Here is a 9,343-nt window from a genome sequence, read left to right as displayed (position 1 = left end):
CGGCCTGCGCTGCCGGCGGGAGAGTGTTGGGCTCATCAGCGGGCAGAGAGTTTTTACGATTTAAGTTTTTCTCCCCCCAACCCCACATCAAGGTATGTCAGTCGGTCCCATGTCTTCCCTGCTTCGGGTCTTATTTTGTCGGTCAATTCATTCTGTTGATTAGAACAAATCTAGGGAGATTTGGAACTTCTGGAGGTTTTATGGCCTGTTTTTGTCATTGTACTTTTCCTTTGCCACCCAGCCTCTCTCCAACTCGCCTCCTTTCCCCCCCGACCGCCTCTCTCTGTCTCCTGATGTTAACAGGTCTTTTTATGCCAACAAAACGTTTGCTGGTCACTCACCATTGTCACGAGAGCTCTGTAGCGCTCGGGGTTGCATAACCCTGGCGTAATGGATTGTGTTTTTTTTAAAAAACAATAGATTCATTTTTATCTACTTTAGGAGGAAATAAAAGAGGGCATTTAAAAGGTTTGCCACCATGCTTGTCCTAGCAGTTAGTGTCAGTCTGACTTAAATATAATGTTAATTTGTTTGAGAAGGTCAAACAGGGAAAACAAAAAAGCAAGATAAACAAACAAACAAACAAAAATCCGCAACTTCAAAAGAGGGTGTGTATGTGTATGTGGCTGCCTTCTGGTTGGGAGATCGGTATTCTTTGGAACAAGAGGAAATGACCATTTCGTGGCGGAGCTCGGAGCTCTTAGTTGCTGGTAGCGGTCCATTTCTCCCAGGCTCGTCACTGTAATGGCCCTCCTCATGGCCTTCCCACCCGCCAGGTGTGTGGTGGGAATATCTGACCTCTAACTGCTGCCCCTGTGGGAGTCCCTAAGGAATGTAGAAAGAGGGTTGTGGTGTGGCTCTGACAGGCGTAGGTCCCTTTTTTAGTCCTAACGGGCTTGTGACTTGAGTACAATCCTCCTATGTAATAAAAGCCTAATATGCAAATTGTCCCCTTGACCAGGAGTTCAGCCGGCCAACTGCCCGCAGCCCCTGCCCCCGGCTGGCCCAGCCCTTGATCGGCCCCTCCACCCCATCGGACCCAACCTGTGCACAAATTGGTGCACTGGGCCTCTAGTTTCCTTTATTACAGGAGGGAGTCGGTCCTTTACTTCCCATTCACCAATGGTTCTTTACTGATAAGACTTTTCTCAACTTTTCCTGTGAACGACTAGGCAGTTGTATATGAGCTTTCTCCTCGGACGGGCGCTGCACATGTCTTGTGATTACACAGTTTTCCTCTCCTGATGTCCTGAGCTTTTTCTTACTATTACTATTTCAGGCCTGTCCTGGGCTTGTGCAATGTGCTATCTAATCTGAGAGTGGTATTCGAGATACTTGAGATATTGCTGATTGCAACAAGCAGCCCTTAGTCATTCTTCTCAGTGTTCAAGACACAGAAGTTAAAGAGCCAGCCCTCGCCTTTCAGGACTTCCAAGGAAGTCATGAAAGTAAACAAATAGTTGCAATGAAGTGGGAGGAGGGCAGTGGTGGAAACATGCGCAATGCCTTGTGGGAGTGAGAGAAGGAGCCCCTGACCTGTCTGGGACCAGAGAAGGTGACGCCTGCGCTGAGTTTTTGAGATGTGAAGGGGGATGAGGGAGAGGAAGCCTGGTCTAGGCATCCATGTAAGGAATAGAACCCTCCACGTTGGGAACCAAGGGGTCAGGGAAGGCTGGAATAGAGGGGGGCCAGAGAAAGGAAGCCCGGGAAGTAGGCAGGCGACATTTCCCAAAGGGATTCCATGTGTCGTGTTTACCCACCCTTACGGCTGAAATCTGAACTTCACTGGGCACCATTTAAGGGGATCACATTAGTACGTGGAAGGTCTAAGAGACCTGCTTGGTTTCTGCCATGATTATCTGGATGAATAACCTCTCCTACTTCACTTAAGTGGAGGCTGTGGAAGGAGAGGCTGGCTGGGAGGGAATTTGATGCCAGGATCCTGGACATGGGTCAGGACAGAGGAGGGAAGACAGCCCGAGTCGCAGTGGCAGTGAGTGTGGGGAGAGGGCGATGGGCCGCCTGTGGGGTATGGAGGGCAGCTGAAGGGGTGGCTAAGGAAGAGGAGGCAGACTGAGGTTGACTCCTGGTTTCTGTGATTGGGCAACTGGGTGGATGAGATGCCTTTCGCAGATAGGAGATGCGGACGGAGCAGGTTTGGTCAGGGTGTAATTGGGGTTGTGTTCAGTTTGAGATGGGGGAGGCAAAGTTAATAATTTTTAAAAATATTTTTTTATTGGTTTCAGAGAGGAAGGGAGAGAAAGAAACATCAATAAGAAAGAATCACCGATCGCTGCCTCCTGCACACCCCCTACTGGGGATCGAGCCTGCCTCCCAGGCATGTGCCCTTGACTGGAATCGAACCTGGGACCCTTCAGTCCGCAGGCCGACGCTCTGTCCACTGCGCCAAACCAGGGCAAAGTTAATGATTTTTAATTTGTGGATTATTATGTTATGGACTAGATCCATCACAAGGGGCTTGGGAGGCATCTGAATAGAGTGAGAAATATGGTCTAAACATGTAGGCTTGGCAACCATCACAAGTAGGTTGTATCCTAAGCCACTGGCCTGGGGAAGTCTTGGAGTGAGACCACAGAATGCAAAGGAGGCTGGGGTGGGGGATCGCTGGCGCACCTGTCACCCAAACTATGGCTTCCTGTTAGACTCTGAATGAAAAATCTCGACTCCTTACAATGTGCTACAAGACACCACATCACCAGGCGGGCAGCCGCTGCTGCTTTTATTATTGCGGTCCCAGCACAAAGCTCTCCTCCCCAGAGAGGACTTCCCCAGCCATTCAATCTCCAGTAGCGCTCCCACCCCTTTTCATTAGTTACTCTATCCCATTGTCCTTAGAGTGTTTCGTTTCCAGTGCTGGCAGCCGGAGTCTGTAGTCTTGTACTTGCTGTCAGGGCTGATCGTTAAATTTTCACGAAGCTTGCAAGCCCCATGTTAAAACGCAGCCATTATTAAAAATTAAAGTGTAAGCCCTGGCCAGGTAGTCAGCTGGAGCATCGTCCCGTGCACCGAAAGGCTGCGGGCTTGCTTCCCATCGGGGTACATACCTGGTTGGAAGGTTCGATCCTTCGTCGGGCATGTATGAGAGGCGACTGATTGATGCTTGTCTTTCCCCCCCACCCCCCCTCCCCCCCTTCTTCTGCTTACTCTCTCTATAAAAATTAATAAACATATCCTCGGGTGAGGATTCAAAAAATATTAAAGATTAAGTTATATGTTTACAATTAAATAAATCCTGTTAAAAAATAGCCCAGCCAGCGTGGCTCAGTGGAGTGTCAACCTATGAGCCAGGAGGTCACAGTTGGTTCCCATCAGGGCTCATGCCCGGGTTGTAGGCTCGATCCCCAGCGGGGAGCATGAAGGAGGCAGCCAATGGATGTTTCTCTCTGATATCTTTGTTTCTCTCTATATATCCCCCTCCATTCTCTCTAAAATCAATTAAAAAAAACATTTAAAAGATAAAATAAAACATTATGATAATTCAATATCAATTTATTGATCCTATTTACATTTTTTCTTGGAATATGAAGATCTAACATTCGGTCACTCTGCTCTTGTCACATGTCACAGCATACAAATGGGGCAGAAATAAAGCTTTACAAGTACAGTCCCTAATCTGTCCTGACTTATGCAGGATGTGCATGACTCTCTTTCCTTTACCTTGTCCACAGAAGGAGCTCAAAAAGTGGGATGAGTTTGAAGATATGTTAGAGGAGAGGAGGCATGTCAGTGACCTGAAGTTTGCCATGAAGTGCTACACCCCGCTCCTGTATAAGGGGCTCGTCCCGTGCACGCCAAGCGATATTAAGAGTAGCGTTCTCAACTCCGAAGAGGTTTACTACGTCATTAAGCAGGTAAGTGAGTCGTCTTCAACGCAGCCCGGTTTGCTCCTGGTCAACAAGTTCTTTCTCTTCTTGATGCTATGAATTTATTTGGCTATCTTTAATGTATCTTTTTTAAAAATATATTTTTATCGATTTCAGAGAGGAAGGGAGAGGGAGAGAGAGAGAAACATCAGTGACGAGAGAGAATCACGGATCAGTTGCCTCCTGCACGCCCCCGACTGGGGATGGAGCCCGCACCCGGGCCTGTGCCCGGACCTGGAATCTAACCACAACCTCCTGGTTCCTAGGGCCACACTCAGCCACTGAGCCACGCTGGCTGGGCTGGGCCTAATGTATCTTTTTAGGTTTGGCTACATTCAGCACATTCATCAAATGTATACCACAGCCAGAACGTGTGTGAGCCTCTGTCCTAGACACGGGGTCTAGCAGTGAGGGACTGGAGCAGGGTTCCTGCCTCTTAAGTGTGCAGTCTGATGGGGCATGAGGACAGTTGTACCATCAACTTTGATACAAGATACACTAGTGGGCGCCACCGCAGGGCCACCTGTTAGGGGCCACCTGCTAGTTTTGTGTAGGGAGTTAGAGATTTTTAAAATGAGGCCTGAAAGAGGATTAGGAGTTTTCCAGGTGAACTGGGTGAAAGGAGTATTTCTAATAGAGCAATAACTTTGCCCGTGGTTTTCAAACCTCACCCGGGAGCTCTAAGAATCCCTGTGCGTCAGCCCCACCCCATACCAATTACACCAGGAGGTTGGGAAGGAGCCGGCCATCGGTAGTCTTTAAGGAAGCCCGGTCCATTCCAAAGGGTGGCAGTTTGGGAACCACCCGCTTGTTTTAAGGACCAGAGAACACGCGTATTTGTAGCACTGAAGGTGGTTTAACATGACCAGACCACAGAAGCAGAGAAGGGGTCATGGTAAGAACTGAGGCTGGAGAGGAAAGCAGGGCCTCTGGCGTTGCAAGCCTTGTATCGGAATTAGAAGTTGTGCAAAGCTATTGAAGGATTTCCATTTGGAGTTGGTGCGATTGTTTATATTTTAGAAACATACCTTGCTAAAAATAGAGATAAGAAATCTGCTCATGATGCTTAAAGTGTAGACACCTTAAGCCATGCACCTGCCACTCTTTATTTGGTGCCTGCAACTTGGTTGCAATGATGTTTGGGCTACTGAGTTGCTGGGCTACTAAGTTGCAATGCTCTTGCCCTTGTTTTGCTCCTGTCCTCGCCAAGTACCAGTGTTGGCTATTGCAAGGGATTCTGTTTATTCTTTAAACACATAACCCTAGGGAACGGAAGGGCTGTTTGCATTTTAGGTTATGTCGTCAAAGTCAGTAGGTGCAGGATCTGTAGGGAAGTGAGTCCTGTAAGTTCAAGTTTATGATTAGGTGACAAGTTGACATTGAGATTGCCCTTACCCTGATCAAAAATGTACAAAGGCTTTTAGACAACAGAGACATTTGAGAGGTAAAGTAGACATTATTAAGGGAAGGGAAGAAGCCTTCGCAGCCAGGGGAGGGGGTGGTGGGAGTGGAGAGGAGCTGAGTTCTGTTTGGGACAGACTGACCGTGGCCGCTCCCTGTCCTCTCTCTGCAGCCTTTTGTTCTCATCAGCCCCTTCCCTTCAGTCTATAGACAATTCCAGGGCCACTGAACTTACACTTGAAAGTGATTGCAATGGCAAATTTTATATTATGTATATTTTTATCATAATTTTAAAAATTTTCTTCCTGCACACCCTACATTGGGATTGAGCCCGCAACCCGGGCATGTGAGTTGACTGGGAATTGAACCATGACATCCTGGTTCATAGGTCGATATTCAACTACTGAGCCACACTGGCCGGGCTCCTCTCTCTTCTCATTCAAACTTTTCAGCTGTTCTCTCTGTGGCCATCTTTACTCCCCAGCCTCCTGTTCGTTACATCTCAGTCCATTTATATTCAGTGTGAGTTCTCCCCTGACTGTGTTACTACACCTTTCTTGCTGCATCCCTCTCAGAGGACAAGAGAGGAATACAGGTTAAGAGGAAACGTTTATCCTAGTTCCACACTCTTGGGCCTGTTGCATTGAGTCAGTCCTCAGAGAAGAGAAGGCATGGGATGAGATAGAGGATGACTGACTGCGCAACATTGGTGAAGGTGCTAAAGACCACAGGACTGCTCTTCTACTTTATCGCTTCTGTTCAAATGGCTAATTGTGCCCTGGCCGGTAGCTCAGTCGGTTAGAACCTTGTCCTAATGTGCTAAGATTGTGGGTTCGATCCCCGGTCAGGGCACATACAAGAAGCTATACTGAATGCATAAATAGGAGGCGCACCCAATCAATGTTTCTCTCTCTGACTCAAAATCTATTTTTTAAAAAAAAGGCTATTTTTATGTTGTATTAACTTCACCGTAGTGTTGGGAAAAGATAAGGTATTCTTCACTGCATGTGACTTGGGGACCCAACATCCCACCCCCTGGTCTGTTCCTCACCCGAAGCAGAGCATTCTGGGTAGCCATCAGCTAACACATAGACTTCCCTCCTTTTCAAAGCGCCTGTTGGGGCGGCTCGAAGGACTCAGTTTGGCTCCCTGAGGACAGAAACGGATGCGCTCGGCTCCAGGCCCTGGCCGGGCTCGCACAGCGCCCGCATTCTGTTCTCGTGACCAGAAGATTGCTCTGCCATGGGAGTGAAGGCGTTTCCTTGTGAGTGCGTGGAGCTCACTGATCGTCTGTGATAGTCGGGATTCTGTAGCAGGTCCCGTGTATCTGATGTGTGAATGGGGCTTCAGTGTAGTCTTGTCTCTACCTTGGTCGTGACCTGGTCATGGCACCGGGCAGTCGCTGAAAGGCGCCATGCCGTGTGTTTAGGGCCGTGGCTCCTGGGGGAAGCTGGAAACGCACCTGATGAGAGGGGGCTGGTCTCCTGTCTCACATGCCACCCTGGAAAGCCGCTTCCCTGTGAGTTCCTAGTCTGTGAAGTTGTCTAAAGAGGATCATTTATCCACTTGTGTTTCATTGGAAAATATACAATGTCCGCCTACATGAAGGAGAAACGTACTAATTTTGAGTTCTCAGTATCAGCCGTGTGGACCTGGTGTGAGTGAAAGGGCTGTGGCTCCTTTTTCCAGAAACACATCCCCGCTTCCCTCCCCTCCAGCTCTCCAAGGAGCCCCTCCAGTCCCAGGACGCCCTCCGCGAGGAAGCCTGCCAGATCCTGGATGAGATGAGCCACAAGCTGCGTCTGGGAGCCATCCGGTTTTTTGCCTTTGCCCTGAGCAAGATATTTAAACAGATTTACTCCAAAGTGTGTGTCAATGAGGAAGGTATTCAGAAAGTGAGTATTTCTGGTTGAAACAGCCCCCCCCTTCGCCCCTCCCGGTCTGGGCAGCTCCCGTCTTCTCGCCTGCACTCAGTGGGCAGGCCGGGCCAGTGGGCGTCCCCTAGCACAGGGCTCGGCTCTTCGCACGGGGGCGTGTGATGAGTGCCAGATGGTGAGTTTTCTAATTCCGTCACTTCTGTTACTTAATAGTTTGCTTTTTCCTGTAAGGAGACACTTTCCTATAAAGATTACATTTTTTAATTTGTTTTTAAAATATGTTTTTATTGATTTGAGAGAGAGGGAGAGAGGAACATTGATGAGAGAAGCATCCATCGGCTGCCTCTGAGGATTCTGTTCACTCAAGTGTTTCCTCCTGTGACTCTTCAGATCGCTCACTCACTGCCAGGTCTCTGCCCAAGAACGGCTGGCACTGTGCCCGGGCAGCGGGCGGGCCATGCCTTCCCTGATCTCAGATCTCCTTCCCTCAGCCGGTCCTACTAAGGGCTCAGAGAAACAGACAACACGTCGATACCAGTGAACACGGGTGAGGTTGACAGCCTCGGGTACATCTGGGAGCTCCCCTGCATGCCTCCCAGCTCCACGGCATCCACTGTCCCTGGCAGTATTGTTCCTTTCACGTGTCCTGAAAATTCGTCGGTTTTGTTTTTAATCTCCCGAGAGAAGCGTGTTCTCTCGCTGTGGACACGTTTGGAGCAGAGCGCACAGTGCTGACTTCTTTTAAATCCTCACCCGAGGGTATTTTTCCATGGCCTTTTAGAGCGAGTGAAAGGGAGGGAGAGAGAGAGAAACATCAGTGTGAGAGAGACACATCGATTGGTTGCCTCCCACACGAGCCCTAACCGGGCCTGGGATTGAACCTGCAATCCAGGCATGTGCCCTGGACCAGGAATTGAACTCGTGACCTCGATGCTCTAACCACTGAGCAACACCAGCCGGGCACGATGAGAGAGACACATTGTTTGGTTGCCTCCCACAGAAGCCCCGACCAGGCCTGGGATTGAACCTGCAACCCAGGCATGTGTCCTGGGCCGGGAATTGAACTCGTGACCTCGATGCTCTAACCATTGGGACACGCCAGCTGGGCACAGCTGACTTTCTCATTCCGACTGACCTCATTTCTGTTCCCAGATCTGCCATTTATTAAATGCGCGGCCATGCCACACACAAGGAAGCTAAGGCTCTTCACAAATACCTGGCATTAAACAATGTGTGTAACATGCTTACTACGTACAATGCTTAATATGGTGCCCACCTGATATAAGTTAGCGATCATCAGTGTTATTGTTATGATCCATCAAAGTTTACCTTCTCCATATCCTTGCATTGGGTGAGGTTACCTAGAACTCAGACACGTGTGGTGTGTGTAGGAGGGGAGGCAGATGCAGTATCAGTCTCCCCTCCATCCATGTGCCCATCCTCCCGTGTTCTGACGTGAGGCGTGACTTTAATAACGTGAACACTGAAATGATTCAGAGCGTCTCATTTATGTATTTAAAGCTACAGCGAGCCATCCAGGAGCACCCGGTTGTCCTGCTGCCCAGCCACCGGAGCTACATCGACTTCCTGATGTTGTCTTTCCTCCTGTACAACTACGACCTGCCGGTCCCAGTCATCGCGGCGGGGATGGGTGCGTGCGCTTCTCTCCTTTCTTCGATGGTAAAGATTAAAGCGTGCGCTGGAATGATCGCAGCCACAGACTTTATACCAGTGCTTTCATTCCTGGAGGATGGGGTCCCAAAAGTAGGATTTCTAAGGCAAATAAGTTATGTGTTAACCCTCTCTCAGGGTAGTCAGGGAAGCTGGGGTTTAAACACATACGGCTGGTAATAAGGGTAGTAAACAGTGGGGAGAAATAGGGCTGGGACTTAAGCACTTTAAACGCATTTTCGTCTATGGTCTTGTGAGGAAGTTATTTGAAAATCAGGGAAAATGAAAAGGACTCCTGTAAACTGATGCTAGAACTCCTCGCCTTAGCCTGGCTTCTTTATTAAGGACGGTGGGTGTTTTGCCGGATGGTCCCCTGGGGAGGGGGAGCTTGTTGGCCGGCTGTCCAGGGCCAGTGGACACATGCTGGCCTGTCAGGGTCAGCGGCGGTGCGGACTGAAGAAGTCGGCGGATGACGTTGCTGCGGCGGGCACATGGCCTGTCGTTGCCCAA

At 49.3% G+C, this 9,343-nt stretch overlaps 1 protein-coding gene across 1 annotated transcript in view; it reads left to right on the top strand.

Moving 5' to 3' along the window:
* GNPAT (glyceronephosphate O-acyltransferase) overlaps positions 1 to 9,343 on the top strand; it is a 19,643-nt gene that overhangs the window by 1,024 nt on the left and 9,276 nt on the right. Inside the window, 3 exon segments of the mRNA XM_006758639.2 lie at positions 3,690 to 3,872; positions 7,004 to 7,180; positions 8,684 to 8,813. Coding sequence (XP_006758702.1) covers positions 3,690 to 3,872; positions 7,004 to 7,180; positions 8,684 to 8,813 — 490 coding nt within the window.

The sequence above is a fragment of the Myotis davidii genome, unplaced genomic scaffold (genome assembly GCF_000327345.1).
Source record: "Myotis davidii unplaced genomic scaffold, ASM32734v1 scaffold295, whole genome shotgun sequence".
NCBI classification, from domain to species: Eukaryota; Metazoa; Chordata; class Mammalia; order Chiroptera; family Vespertilionidae; genus Myotis; species Myotis davidii.
This window is presented reverse-complemented; position numbering and strand designations above follow the sequence as displayed.